The sequence below is a fragment of the Pecten maximus genome, chromosome 8 (assembly GCF_902652985.1).
Source record: "Pecten maximus chromosome 8, xPecMax1.1, whole genome shotgun sequence".
Taxonomy (NCBI): Eukaryota; Metazoa; Mollusca; class Bivalvia; order Pectinida; family Pectinidae; genus Pecten; species Pecten maximus.
In genome coordinates this window covers 28,618,973-28,635,651 of record NC_047022.1, presented here as the reverse complement: position 1 = coordinate 28,635,651, position 16,679 = coordinate 28,618,973, and the positions used below count along the sequence as shown (strand labels likewise).

General features: G+C 34.8%; 1 protein-coding gene across 1 annotated transcript in view; it reads right to left on the bottom strand.

Moving 5' to 3' along the window:
* Positions 1-400: 400 nt before the first annotated feature.
* LOC117332249 (synaptic vesicle 2-related protein-like) overlaps positions 401-16,679 on the bottom strand; it is a 78,915-nt gene continuing 62,636 nt past the window's right edge. The window contains exons 11-16 of the mRNA XM_033891133.1: positions 15,511-15,612; positions 14,695-14,806; positions 12,631-12,712; positions 11,353-11,442; positions 8,460-8,573; positions 401-6,863 (exon numbers count right to left, since the gene is read on the bottom strand). Of these exons, the coding sequence (XP_033747024.1) occupies positions 6,825-6,863; positions 8,460-8,573; positions 11,353-11,442; positions 12,631-12,712; positions 14,695-14,806; positions 15,511-15,612 (539 nt within the window). The 3' untranslated portion in view covers positions 401-6,824. The remainder of the gene's footprint in view (positions 6,864-8,459; positions 8,574-11,352; positions 11,443-12,630; positions 12,713-14,694; positions 14,807-15,510; positions 15,613-16,679) is intronic.

The window sequence follows — 16,679 nt, the reverse complement described above, 5'->3', positions numbered from 1 at the left end:
AAAATCAATCTGTAGCTACTTATACTGAAATTACATACCAACTTCCACCAACATACATTGAAGCATGTCTGAAAAAATTGCAGAAAACTGAGTGGACAAACTAACAGAATGGACAGAGAGGAAACCTATAGCCCACCGTATTATAACAATATTATATGCTTACAACAATATTTGTTGTTTTTATATTTGTGGTTCCATAACAGCCACAAAAACAACAAAAGTTTATAAACAATGAACGTTTCACATTATACTGGACCAAGAATCTTCTATGGCAGCAACTGTAGCAGATCTCTGCAGACATAGGCTAAAATGGGGAGTAGAATTGGTCAAAAGTTTAAAAACAGCAAGACTCCTATACATATGGATAAAACTTATTAATATTGATAACAAAACTAAAGAATTAAGCTTCTGCACAATTTTATTGTGGAATTTCCTCGCATTGTTCTGGAGTTTAGTTTGACAATAGATGTTTATCATACGGTTCCAATCAACACACACAAAACAAACATTTTAGTAACAGAGAATTTCTACAAACACTTGGATGAGAAAGATTTTATACATCAAAACAAAACATTCAGATAATATAGATTTACTTAAAAGCAATCATTTTGACCATAGATATGTTTACAACATAAATTCTGTAAGCTAGATACAACAGTATGAATGTACACTTACTCATCTTTAAAATTGTATTCAACTGATGTCTGGAATTTTTCTTTACCAAAATGTGTTTCATTTAAATTTGAAAAAGTTTGGTTATGCACCAGTAAAATTGTTCAATATCAAATAGATTAAAAAAAACAGAAGTATGTATTTTAGAATATACAGAAATCAGTAAGTTGTGATATAACAATGGACATCAAATTACTACAGACATTCTAATATTTTGTCACTAGAATTCAGAGATCTGGTAAATATGATGCTAATTATCAGCAAAGTGGAGTAAAAATAATTCAAATATCAAACTGTTGTATAACCGCTATCATTCTAAAATCCATTTCATGATGTCCTGTATATCACTTAACTGTTTCACCAGCTTTCATGATTGTTCTTCAGGAATTTCATCAAGACATATTTCTGGTCTGTTAACAATCCACAAAATCCTTGTTTATTGTGTGAATATAAGATATTTTAATTGGTGAAACAGTGGATTCAGTAATACAAGGTGAAATTTACATCTAGCTACCAGTTGTAAAAAATATTTCACAGGTTTTTATTAACTTGTTAATTTTTGATACAACTTGCTTTGTAATCAACAATTTGTTACAATTATTTTCTTTCACATATGCAGACAATTCTGTCCTCAAATCAACGAAGGAAATCATTAACATTGAGGACAGATATTTTACAATGGAACAACATCTTTAGCTAATACATACATATCTATAAATAAAAACCCTTACCTGGGGACAAACATATTAGTAACATTCACATTCTCACAAGTTAGTTTTTTTTTCACAAATTACTCTCAAAAATCCACAAATTACTCTCAAAAATCCAATCCTTGTTATATATCACAGTATCTGAAATCATTAACAAATCTGAGATAATGTGTACTGAGTGTGTCTGTATTGTTATTGTTATAGACCAGGGGGTTATCACATAAAGTCTGTATAGATAGTCTTATTGCACTAAGATAAAGTACATCCTGTATGTATTTTTTTCCCACTGTACTGTTTTTCACGGTGGGCTTATTACCAGGCATGGTCTTATTGTCGGAAAAGTATGTGTATATATACGGTATATAGAAATACCTTGGTAGGCTGTACCAAAATAAAACCAAGACAATGACCTATTTATCTGACAATAAGTCCACATTTGACCATAAGTCCACCGATACCTATTACAGTTCAGTAGATATTACTATATCAACCTGCCATAAGACTCAAACTATATTATTTTTCTGTAATAAGTCCTGGTCCTACTCCGAGATAATTTGTGGTCTTCTGTGCTGATTACAGGATAAAGACGTAATGATATACCCCGGTACCTAACACCATTAACATCACACAAACAATTATGCATACAGTGGATCTTTAGTCAGAAAATGGAACACCAAAGACAATAGGAGTTGTTGTAGTTTTGTGACCAGCATTTAAAAACATGAATTATATATTTGACATATTGGATAGGTTTTCAGTTTTGGACATTATTTTTTTTATGGCAAAATTAAGAGTAAATGAAAAGAATTCAACAGGTATTAAATGTAGCAAACCATCAAAATATATAAGACAACTATTAAATGTAAAAATAAATAAAATTTTCAAAGTCAAAAAGGACTGAACAAAAAATATCAACAAAATCTAATATCGCCTGATAATGTCATGGAATGTTGGATAACAAAGTCGGCCAAAGTGGCTAGAAATATAATCTGAAAGTATTGAAAGTAGAAATGAAAAAAAACCAACCTGACCACCACTTGACTTCATAAACCAAATCTACTAGGCCATCGTTAGACTTCATAAACCAAACCTACCAGGCCATCGCTCGACTTCATAAACCAAACCTACCAGGCCATCGCTCGACTTCATAAATCAAATCTACCAGGCCATCGCTCGACTTCATAAACCAAATTTACCAGGCCATCGCTCGACTTCATAAACCAAATCTACCAGGCCATTGCTCGACTTCATAAACCAAACCAACCTGACCACCACTTGACTTCATAAACCAAATCTACCAGGCCATCGCTCGACTTCATAAACCAAACCTACCAGGCCATCGCTCGACTTCATAAACCAAACCTACCAGGCCATCGCTCGACTTCGTAAACCAAATTTACCAGGCCATCGCTCGACTTCATAAACCAAATCTACCAGGCCATTGCTCGACTTCATAAACCAAACCAACCTGACCACCACTTGACTTCATAAACCAAACCTACCAGGCCATCGCTCGACTTCTTAAACCAAACCTACCAGGCCATCGCTCGACTTCATAAACCAAATCTACCAGGCCATCGCTCGACTTCATAAACCAGGCCACTTGTTGACTGAATAAACCAAACCTACCACGCCACTTCTTGACTGAATAAACCAAATCTACCAAGCCACTTCTCGTCTTAATAAACCACTTCTTGTCTTAATAAACCAAACAGAATAACTATCAGGTATTAAATTATTTTTTTTAAATGAAAGGATATATACATGTATATGAATATGAAGATACCCATTAAAAATCACAATTTGATAGATATGTTAAGATTTACAACTTTTAACTCTGCAAATAAAAAACTGTTTTTATGTGATGATGTTCAATAACAGTCCACTCGAGAGCGCAATGGGATCAATGGAATGAGACACCTTAATTTGTGAGTGAAGACAAATATCTAATCTTGCAAAAACATATTTCACATTTCGTATAAGTAAAAACAAAATCAACCCTCTGATTATGAGATGGGAATACACTGTCATTAGCAGGCATCAGGTTCTAGAACAAATATACTTGTGTGGTATTTCTAAAGATGAACACCTGTGTACCAAAAAATGTACAATTCAAACGAACCACATATCACATAAAATTTATTTTCCATTCAACCAATTTAACTGGATGTTTTTCAGGAGACGTAAGAGATCCGATCCATTACTCATTTAAAAGAATAATGTACATAAAGACACATTCACATATACCAGTATATATTTATAACATAATGTACAGTTTTTGTTTTAAATACACTGTATACCGATATAAACTATTTTCTGCTATTTAATACTACAAAAAAAGTTATATTGCACGGTACATTGTCACATGATCAGCAATATGACATCACATGACCATTTTCTGAAAAGACATCAGTTTCAAGAGTTCAAATGACACTGACTGCATTGTTTACCTGGGGCCATTTTCATTTATTGCAGTCCAAACAGTTGGACCGGTGTTAATGTTGTTTGCTTATAAAACAATTATGGGCCCAGTGATTCTATGTTGCTTTTGGACAAACCTTGACAAAGACTTTCAAGGCCTGTATTAATTGATACAGATCAGTCAATATTATGCATGAAATGTTGGAATTAATAAACCAACATGCCCCTGTATTCTAAATTGTGACAAAGAGAGTTATGTCCCCTATCACATGATATTGCAGTCGCTGACATTCAAACAAATTAACATGTAAATGAGATTCCATGCCAAAGATGATAAGTTTTAAACAAACATGTCTTCAATAAATACTACTAGTTAGGAAATATATACATGATCAATTATATTATAACAGCATACATAGAACAATCTTTCTGTTACATTGCAAACAGCCATTTTCGTCATGATATAATAATAGATTCTACAACAGTTTCAAATATCATCTAATACCTGTATATATACCTACACAACATCAGAAACTACAAATATTTAATCTGTAAACTCATCACAGTTCAGCTACAATTTACAAATTCCATGCCAAATATGTACCGTAGTAGTGCTACAAACTGTCAGCATGTTTACTTCTGCAGGGTTTAATTTTGTGATTTAGAAAGGTAAACTATATGTGGGGTTTATTTCCATGATTGATGTACCTTTTTGCTTTTGCACCTGTTCCATATATGCCAAATACATCACAAAATAATACGCATTGGGGAAAGTTTTGCGGACGAATGGCCATCATGCACACATTTAGTGTAAATTTCCCCCTCGTGTCCACATTTACAGTACATCAATCTAGGACATTTATTGGGTTTTTTTTTTTTTTTGCATTTACATCATAACTTAGCTTTAAATTCAGTACAGAAATCACGTAAATGTTTTCATCACTAAAATCAGTATGTTTACAGCATGTTGCTATACTACTGATTACAATGTATACCATTAACTAGAGTAGCCTATAGCTACTAACTAATGGTATGTACAGGTTTCTAAACCACCATAATATATTATTGATTAAATACATCAAATTGTTTGTCTAAAAAAATATTTTCATAAATGTTCATAAATGTTTATCACTTTAAATTAGAATATCAAACCTTGGAAACTATTTGTTTGAAAGTGTGCACATATTTTCTTAATATATGAACATTATCCGAGGAGATGCATACTGTCCAGTTAATAATTTTTAATAGTGAAAATATAAAGAGGTGCTGATAAGTATGGTGATTACAGGATTAACTGTTATTAAAAATAAACACATGCTTTGGAAATACAACAATTACTTTAGGAAGACTTCGAGAAAAAAGGCAGTTTCTAAATACACTTTGAATTTTTAAAACACAAATCAATGAGATTTGGCAGAATAGGCAATGGAAAACATTTCAAACATTTATATCATCTCAGCCGAAAACTTTGTACCAGATTATAGTTACCATATCATCCAGCAATAAGTCTGTGCCTTGTGATCAATCAGCCATGTCCATTGCAGTTCAGGGAAAATGTAAATAAATTGAAATACACCCATCCCCTACATTCAGTAAAATTTTACACGTTGATCTACTGGGCTTATGATAATACAGGAAAATATGGTTCTTTTGTTGTGGCAATTTTCCTTACATTTAATAAACTTCATTCCTGATTCATTTACATGTTAAACTTAAACGACCTAGTTAACAGTTGCTTCAACATGATTTAACTGGAGTGAACATCCAGGGACATCGTGCCCCAGAAGACACAACCACATCAGACCAGTCTGTTTCTCAGCTTCCACCCCCAACCCCCTTCTGTGATGATTTATGGTATCTAAGTTACAATTAGGCATGGATTTGCACTTAAAAAACAATATAGATTCTAAGCAGAGTAACCATAGCAATGTAATAAGTAGTTTTCCAAAGTGTTTTCAGAAATACCAGAAATTGAAAATATAAACAAATCAATAAATTTAATTAAAATTGTTAAATATGGAATGTATAGCCATGTGTAAAAAGTTGATTTGTGATGGAGATTTTATATAAAATATAACTCCTAGGACCTCTACCAATGATACCTACGAAAATTACATTTATATATATAGTCTAATAGTACATATAACATCTCTACCCATAAAATCACAGCACGTAATGAGCACAGTAATATTCTACAACACTACAAACCTTATACACCGTAAACACTACACGCACTCGCCACTCAATCTATCCATGTACTTCAGAGATAAACATTATACCTCTTACTAACTGATCAATGCCCCTTCTTAGGTGGGAACAAAACAACATAAATCAATTTATATTCAAATAAACCAGTGAAGCGTCCAGTGTTTAATTTTGTATAAAAGGTGGGCACAGTCATGACGAGAGACATTACCTCATTAACCCTTCTGGCAGACAAACTTAAAATAAAAGAACAAGTTGGTTTTGCAAAGACATTCCACCTTCTATATCAAATACAAATATGCCTCAGGCTTCACTACATATATTTACAACGTGCCCACCCTCTATACTAAATACACACCGGCCTGTGACTTCAGTGAGCATACAGACATGTACAACACGCCCACCCTCTATACTAAATACACACCGGCCTGTGACTTCAGTGGGCATACAGACATGTACAACACGCCCACCCTCTTTACTAAATACACACAGGCCTGTGACTTCAGTGGGCATACAGACATGTACAACACGCCCACCCTCTATACTAAATACACACCGGCCTGTGACTTCAGTGGGCATACAGACATGTACAACACGCCCACCCTCTTTACTAAATACACACAGGCCTGTGGCTTCCCTATAGACATGTACAACATGCCCACCCTCTATACTAAATACACACAGGCCTGTGGCTTCCCTATAGACATGTACAACATGCCCACCCTCTATACTTAATACACACAGGCTGGCTGCTTACAGGGCATACAGACACGATGCAGAATCTAGAAGATCAGATGATGATACACACATCACCTCTCATTTGGAAGAAGTGTTCTGGACTTCATGGCTTGTGTCCTGGAATAAACACATTTTTCTATTTCAGTACCAGTTTTTTGAAAGAATTTTTGACAATGCAGTATATGAGATAGATTTGATATTAAAATTGAGAGCTGGATGGAAGTATGTCACAGAATATTCTAAGAAACTATTCAAGGACTCTGTTTTGAATTTCTATATCTTGTAACGAAATCTCTCTCCCCTTGGTTCCTATGGGTAACAAAATCTATCTGACTTATACCTCCATACCTCTCCCCTTGGTTCCTATGGGTAACACCACCTATCTGACTTATACCTCCATACCTCTCCCCTTGGTTTCTATGGGTAACACAACATATCTGACTTATACCTCCATACCTCTCCCCTTGGTTTCTATGGGTAACACCACCTATCTCTCCCCTTGGTTTCTATGGGTAACACAACCTATCTGACTTATACCGCCATACCTCTCCCCTTGGTTTCTATGGGTAACACAACATATCTGACTTATACCTCCATACCTCTCCCCTTGGTTTCTATGGGTAACACCACCTATCTCTCCCCTTGGTTTCTATGGGTAACACAACCTATCTGACTTATACCGCCATACCTCTCCCCTTGGTTTCTATGGGTAACACCACCTATCTGACTTATACCTCCATCTCTCTCCCCTTGGTTTCTATGGGTAACACAACCTATCTGACTTACATACCTCCATACCTCTCCCCTTGGTTTCTATGGGTAACACCACCTATCTGACTTATACCTCCATCTCTCTCCCCTTGGTTTCTATGGGTAACACAACCTAACTGACTTATACCTCCATCTCTCTCCCCTTGGTTTCTATGGGTAACACAACCTATCTGACTTACATACCTCCATACCTCTCCCCTTGGTTTCTATGGGTAACACCACCTATCTGACTTATACCTCCATACCTCTCCCCTTGGTTTCTATGGGTAACACAACCTATCTGACTTATACCTCCATACCTCTCCCCTTGGTTTCTACGGGTAACACAACCTATCTGACTTATACCTTCCATACCTCTCCCCTTGGTTTCTATGGGTAACACCACCTATCTGACTTATACCTCCATACCTCTCCCCTTGGTTTCTATGGGTAACACCACCTATCTGACTTATACCTCCATACCTCTCCCCTTGGTTTCTATGGGTAACACCACCTATCTGACTTATACCTCCATACCTCTCCCCTTGGTTTCTATGGGTAACACCACCTATCTGACTTATACCTCCATACCTCTCCCCTTGGTTCCTATGGGTAACACCACCTATCTGACTTATACCTCCATACCTCTCCCCTTGGTTCCTATGGGTAACACCACCTATCTGACTTATACCTCCATCTCTCTCCCCTTGGTTCCTATAGGTAACACAATCTACCTGACTTATACCTCCATACCTCTCCCCTTGGTTTCTATGGGTAACACCACCTATCTGACTTATACCTCCATACCTCTCCCCTTGGTTCCTATGGGTAACACAACCTATCTGACTTATACCTCCATACCTCTTCCCTTGGTTTCTATGGGTATCAACCTATCTGACTTATACCTCCATACATGTACCTCTCCCCTTGGTTCCTATGGGTAACACAACCTATCTGACTTACCTTCATCTCTCTCCCCTTAGTTTCTATGGGTAACAACACAGACACACCCGTGGCTACCAAGGCTATCACACCGTATGTGGAGATGGCTGTATACGATGATGACCTCAGCAACACCTACAGAAAAATGGATACAGGATTAGACGTGTAGAGATTGATGTAATGAAAATAAATCTTTTTACAACAACACCTGGTTCATGTCCTTTATGGTCACCTGAGATGTGATATATTGTTGTTGTAACCTGATACTGTAAATATATAAAACAAGGCAAGATATCCAATACATTTTAAGGAAATATAGTAACAGTGAATTAGTCAGCATGACCAATATACATATCACTATACAGCTGCAAACTACCAAAACTCTATAAGTGGAGTAAGAGCCTCAACTCATATCTAGTATATGGAATATAAACAGCTAACATTCAAACATTTAGCTGGGTAGATAAATATGGGTACGCCTCTAAGTGTCATTTCTATAATAAACAATTAGTAAACTTTCAACCCCTCCCCTTCCCCGAGGAAAAGCTAATGTCTGGGATTATGAATTTCACAGATTTATGCCTTTAAGGGGGCTGTTGCATCTAAGAGCATTTGATTCTAGTATATCTTTGTTTGAATAATTTCATTGGCCTCAACCCTCAGAGTCCTAGCAAGCAGGGCCCTTAGAGTCCTAGAAGGCGGGGACCATAAAATTCACAGTTTTGGCACATATTTGACCAGGAAAGGTTCCTGCAAACATTTTTACAAGAGGCCAAATGGACCTGTATCATTCAACTATTTCTGATGCCACTTTGAAGTAGATCTGTCATTTATGTGCATATGGTAGACCTTCATCCAAGTACGCTACTGGCCTAATATCATAACCCTACACCTCTTGGTTACTGAGACAAGAGATCCCAGAGGGATCTTGGCGCCCACCATTGAATGATCTTGATAAGTTCCATGTCAGATTGATCTTTTCTCTACTTTTCTCTTCCTATAAGTGTTACTAATCTGTGTAAATTCAGAAACAGCCCTCTAGTACTATTCAAACAAGGGGAACCTATATATAAAATTTAAGATTTAGCGAGAATGGCTGTCTGTCGGCCATGTTGCTTTCGGATTGGTCCAAAAATGCAATACCAGGGACCAAGGGGAACCTACATATGAAATTTGAGAAAGATCGGTCCCAAAATGCAATACCAGGGACCAAGGGGAACCTACATATGAAATTTGAGAAAGATCCTTTCAGTACCTTCTGTAAAATAGCAATAACAAACTTCAATTGTCAAAATCCAAGATGGCTGCCTTTCGGCCATGTTGTTTTCCGATTGGTCTCAAAATGCAATATGCATAACTAGGCACCGAGGGGAACCTATATATGAAATTTGAGAAAGATCCCTTCAGCACTTTCTGAGAAATAATGATAACAAACTTCAATTGTCAAAATCCAAGATGGCTGCCTGTCGGCCATGTTGTTTTCCGATAGGTCCCACAATGAAATATGCATAACGAGGCACTGAGGGGAACCTACATATGAAATTTGAAAAAGATCCTTTCAGTACTTTCTGAGAAATAGTGATAACAAACTTCAATTGTCAAAATCCAAGATGGCTGCCTGTCGGCCATGTTGTTTTCCGATTGGCCTCAAAATGCAATATGCATAACTAGGCACCGAGGGGAACCTACATATGAAATTTGAGAAAGATCCCTTCAGCACTTTCTGAGAAATAGCAATAACAAACTTCAATTGTCAAAATCCAAGATGGCTGCCTGTCGGCCATGTTATTTTCTGATTGGTCTCAAAATGCAATATGCATAACTAGGCACCGAGGGGAACCTACATATGAAATTTGAGAAATATCCCTTCAGCACTTTCTGAGAAATAGTGATAACAAACTTCAATTGTCAAAATCCAAGATGGCTGCCTGTCGGCCATGTTGTTTTCCGATAGGTCACAAAATGCAATATGCATAACTAGATACCGAGGGGAACCTACATATGAAACTTGAGAAAGATCCCTTCAGTACTTTCTGAGAAATAGCGATAACAAGAATTGTTTACGGACGGACGGACGGACGGACCACGGACCACGGACGCAGGGCGATTTGAATAGCCCACCATCTGATGATGGTGGGCTAAAAATGATGTTTAAAGAATGTTTACATTTCGAGCTCTTTACAGTTTTCAGACTTAATATATACCTAACAATTTATCGCGAAGCAAAAACTTGAGGAAAATGTGTATTCATGAAAGTATACAGGAAATTCCCAAAAGTAATAACTGGGTCCGACAGACCAAGTTTCTAGGCGAAATAGTCCCATAATGCAACAGGCTGGTTATAATTCTATACAAAATCACGGAATACTGAACGCGTGAGCCTGCCAATACACAGACAGATTCTCCCAAAAAGAAACGTAAAAGGGACTGTAATGGGCAAAACCCCAGTATTTCCATAGGAAAGGAACCGTTTTTTTAAAACTTAACGAGAGAAGAAAAGGGAATAGACTAGAATTCCGATTTTGCCAAATGTCTATTGGATTGGTGGTTAGCTTTTGAACATTGCAACTTCACCGATCTAAAATGTTATCAATATTTTTTTGTATGCATATTGCTTCATTTTAAAATTAAATATTTACTGACCCAATTTCATGACCCTGGCCTCTTGGTTATTGAGAAGTCATTTAAATGGAAAAGCTGACGCCACAGAGACAGCGGACACCACATCCAGACATTAATGTCTTGCCCTTCAGGTAGGTGGGCTAAAAGTTTGTTCATGTGTTTCTTGAGAAGTCAAAAATGTTGATTGTTTATAGACCGACGGCAGACAAAGGCAATCACAATAGGTCCAGAGGTCATCTGTTAATCAAGGCTCTGTTGAGTGTCCTTTATAGACAGGTACACCTACACTTACCTGTGCTATAAACGGTGTGATGATAGCTCCTACCCTGGCCATAGCACTGCAGCAACCCAATCCTATTGCTCTCATTGAGGTGGGATATACCTGGGGTGAACACATATATATAAGATCAAACTTTTCATGTCCCCTCAGTGGTAGGATCATGACCATATGGAGGTTGGGATATTAATACATACTTCCTACCGATACTATTTTAAGAAACAACAGATAAATATTGTCTGTATATATCAACTGCCATAAACCACTCTGCTAAACAGAGTATGTACTTTCCTCTGTACTTTCCATACTTCTGGTCTTAATGGATGAAACAAAAAAAAGATACATTTTAAAATCTAATCTAAGACAGTTAAAAACTTTTATTTTGGATGAATATCTGGTTATTTGGACCCAATTTATGTTATTTTGTGTAAATGTTTTTTAGATCTTCACCAGCAAAAAGATAATCAGAATGGACATGCTAATTCATCACACTTATCTGTTTAGATTCTGTTTTGTGCTAAAATTGAGTGCCCCCAAATAATTCTGTACATACCCTGTGTCTGACCCAGGGTGGATTGTTATATAAATCTGTATATACCCTGTGTCTGACCCAGGGTGGATTGTTATATAAATCTGTATATACCCTGTGTCTGACCCAGGGTGGATTGTTATATAAATAGAGGTTACACAACGAGTGGTTGTTGGATATGGAATTTATTTCACACGAGTAAGTTATTTTTTAAAAGTTACAAAAGACACGAGCTTTAGCGAGTGTTTTTTGCAACTTTTAAAAAATAACTTACGAGTTATATATTTTATTTTATATAACAATCCACCCAGGGTGGATAAGGTGGATTGTTATATAAATCTGTATATACCCTGTGTCTGACCCAGGGTGGATTGTTATATAAATCTGTATATACCCTGTGTCTGACCTGGGGTGGATTGTTATATAAATCTGTATATACACTGTTTCTGACCTGGGGTGGATTGTTATATAAATCTGTATATACCCTGTGTCTGACCCAGGGTGGATTGTTATATAAATCTGTATATACCCTGTGTCTGACCCAGGGTGGATTGTTATATAAATCTGTATATACCCTGTGTCTGACCCAAGGGTGGATTATTATATAAATCTGTATATACCCTGTGTCTGACCGTGGGTGGATTGTTATATAAATCTGTATATACTCGGTGTCTGACCCAGGGTGGATTGTTATATAAATCTGTATATACCCTGTGTCTGACCCAAGGTGGACTGTTATTAATCTGGTGTATTCCCAGCCTTACCTCTGGTGTGTAAACATATGCTGCCTGAAAGGCCCCAGATATAAAGGCTCTGGCTACAAAAAGGAAGAAGGTCAGTACAGGCCTGAAAAAAAGAAAGTTTATATAACTTACTGGCAACTATTGGAAGTATGTTTAATTACTCATATTATTTTCTAGTTTGTATAAACCTTGTGGTAAATGATTTTCTTGTTTGTATAAACCTTATGCTATATCATTTTCTAGTTTGTATAAACCTTGATTTAAACATATTTTTATTGCCTTTAAGCAACGGGATTGGGCACAAGTTGTACAACTTATATTATGTATAAACCTTATGGTATATTATTTTCTAGTTTTATAAACCTGGTGGTACATTATTTTCTAGTCTATATAAACCTTATGCTATATAATTTTCTAGTTTGTATAAACCTTATGGCATATCATTTTCTAGTTTTATAAACCTTGTGGTATATTATTTTCTAGCCTGTATAAACCTTGTGATACATTATTTTCTAGTTTGTATAAACCTTGTGATATATTATTTTCTAGTTTGTATAAACCTTATGCTATATCATTTTCTAGTTTGTATAAACCTTATGGTATATTATTTTCTAGTTTGTATAAACCTTGTGGTATATTATTTTCTAGTCTATATAAACCTTATGGCACATTATTTTCTAGTTTGTATAAACCTTATGGTATATTATTTTCTAGTTTGTATAAACCTTGTGGTATATTATTTTCTAGTCTTTATAAACCTTATGGCACATTATTTTCTAGTTTGTATAAACCTTTTGTATATTATTTTCTAGTTTGTATAAACCTTGTGGTATATTATTTTCTAGTCTTTATAAACCTCATGGTACATTATATTCAAGTTTGTATAAACCTTGTGATATATTCATTATTTTCTAGTTTGTATAAACCTTATGGTATATTATTTTCTAGTTTGTATAAACCTTATGGTATATTATTTTCTAGTTTGTATAAACCTTTTGTATATTATTTTCTAGTTTGTATAAACCTTGTGGTATATTATTTTCTAGTCTTTATAAACCTCATGGTACATTATATTCAAGTTTGTATAAACCTTGTGATATATTCATTATTTTCTAGTTTGTATAAACCTTGTGGTATATTATTTTCTAGTCTTTATAAACCTTATGGCACATTATTTTCTAGTTTGTATAAACCTTTTGTATATTATTTTCTAGTTTGTATAAACCTTGTGGTATATTATTTTCTAGTCTTTATAAACCTCATGGTACATTATATTCAAGTTTGTATAAACCTTGTGATATATTCATTATTTTCTAGTTTGTATAAACCTTATGGTATATTATTTTCTAGTTTGTATAAACCTTATGGTATATTATTTTCTAGTTTGTATAAACCTTGCGGTATATTATTTTCTAGTCTGTATAAACCTTGTGGTATATTATTTTCTAGTTTGTATAAACCTTGTGGTATATAATTTTCTTGTCTGTATAAACCTCATGGTATATCATTTTCTTGTTTGTATACACCTTATGGTATATTATTTTCTAGTTTGTATAAACCTTATGGTATATTATTTTCTAGTTTGTATAAATCTCATGGTATATTATTTTCTAGTCTATTAAACTTTGTAGTATATAATTTTCTTGCCTGTATAAACCTTATGGTATATCATTTTCTAGTTTGTATAAACCTTGTGGTATATTATTTTCTAATTTGTATAAACCTTGTGGTATATCATTTTCTTGTCTGTATAAACCTCATGGTATATCATTTTCTTGTTTGTATACACCTTGTGGTATATTATTTTCCTGTTTGTATAAATCTCATGGTATATTATTTTCTAGTCTATTAAACTTTGTGGTATATAATTTTCTTGCCTGTATAAACCTTATGGTATATTATGTTCTAGTTTGTATAAACCTTGTGGTATATTATTTTTCTAGATTGTATAAACTTTGTAGTATATTATTTTCTAGCTTGTATAAACTTTTTAGTATATTATTTTTCTAGTTTGTATAAACTTTGTAGTATATTATTTTCTTGTATGATGGTACATTATGGAGGTAGCACATATATAGAACTTACCTTGATGTACATATATTAGAAAATAAAACAAAAACCGTGAAGACAAAGAATTCCATAGCCATTGTGAATTTCCTTCCAATCTTCTCTATCACCACCACAGTAACAAAAAGTCCTGTAAAACACATTGTAACCAATAACCAAATCAGTAAAGACAAATTAGCTTAGATACAAACAAATCAGGGTAGATACAAACAAATCAGGGTAGATACAAACAAATCAGGGTAGATATAAACAAATCAGGGTAGATACAAACAAATCAGGGTAGATATAAACAAATCAACATGGTTACAAACAAATCATCATGGTTACAAACAAATCATCATGGTTACAAATAAATCATCATGGTTACAAACAAATCATCATGGTTACAAATAAATCAACATAGTTTCAATCAAATCAACATGGTTACAAACAAATCAACATCGTTACAAACAAATCAGGGTAGACACAAACAAATCAGGGTAGATACAAACAAATCAGAGTAGATACAAACAAATCAACATAGTTACAAACAAATCAACATGGTTACAAACAAATCAACATAGTTACAAACAAATCAACATGGTTACAAACAAATCAGGGTAGATACAAACAAATCAACATAGTTACAAACAAATCAACATGGTTACAAACAAATCAACAGAGCTACAAACAAATCTTGGTTGTTTAAAGAATAAAAAGATGGACAATGGGGCAAATATAGTCATTGGGTAATTTATAAAAAAACTTGTGTACAAACAGAAATTAATTATTTAAATACTGAGGCAGGTTTTGGTCAATAATACAATATGACAAACTGCATGATAAATTTGTTACCTGGGAACTCTGCGAAAGTGGTCCAGGTGAGATCTATGTAGTCTCCTGTATTGAGGCCGTTACACTTGAGGAAACATGGAGCCTTGGCCTTAATTTCAGACCCTAAAATAAAGTTACACTATCATAAACAACACAAACTGGGAAAAAAACAAAATATTCTACAGCCCAAACATTTATATAAATAATTAGTATTAATGAAATTTCGTGTGATTAACCATTTTCTTTAAATATTGAAATGATTGTTAAAACATTATTGTTAATCAAGATCCAAACAAAAGGAAGTTTAAGTACTGGATTAGCTTTTTACAATGAAGATGTGTAATTGTGATGGTAAATGTTGAGTTGATTTATCACTTATTACAGACTATAGTGAATTTGTTGGGCATTGCTTTAAGGCCTTCTTACTTCAGATTTGGAAATGGAAATACTGGAATTAAAGTCGGACCATTTCTGTTGGTTTTATACATTACAGGAATAAAGCATCACTTTACCTTACTAAATATATCACCTACCAATGTATACCTTGCAAATAACAAGAAATATAAGTGGTATCTAGGATTGCATTGCTAACCAGCAGGTACCATGGGAACCGGATTTAGTTCACAGTAACTAGTAACCAGAGAAAAATTAATGGAGGAAAAGCTAAGCAGAGGATATCACAGACCAACATTGTTATTACAAATTAGGAAAAAAAAGGTATTTAGTCACTGAAAATAAAATGTTTAATCATATTGACAAAGCATGAAAAAAGTCCAGTTATGACAGTCTATACAGGTAACTACAGCTGTCAGCACACTTAAATCCTTTAAAGTTAGTATCACTGTCAGTCCACTACAGTCCATAGACATTATTACAGCTGTCAGTCCACTACAGTCCATAGACATTATTACAGCTGTCAGTCCACTACAGTCCATAGACATTATTACAGCTGTCAGTTCACAGACATTATTACAGCTGTCAGTCCACTACAGTCCATAGACATTGTTACCACTGTCAGTCCACTACAGTCCATAGACATTATTACAGCTGTCAGTCCACTACAGTCCATATACATTATTACAGCTGTCAGTCCACTACAGTCCATAGACATTATTACAGCTGTCAGTCCACTACAGTCCACAGACATCATTATAACTGTCAGTCCACTACAGTCCATATACATCATTACA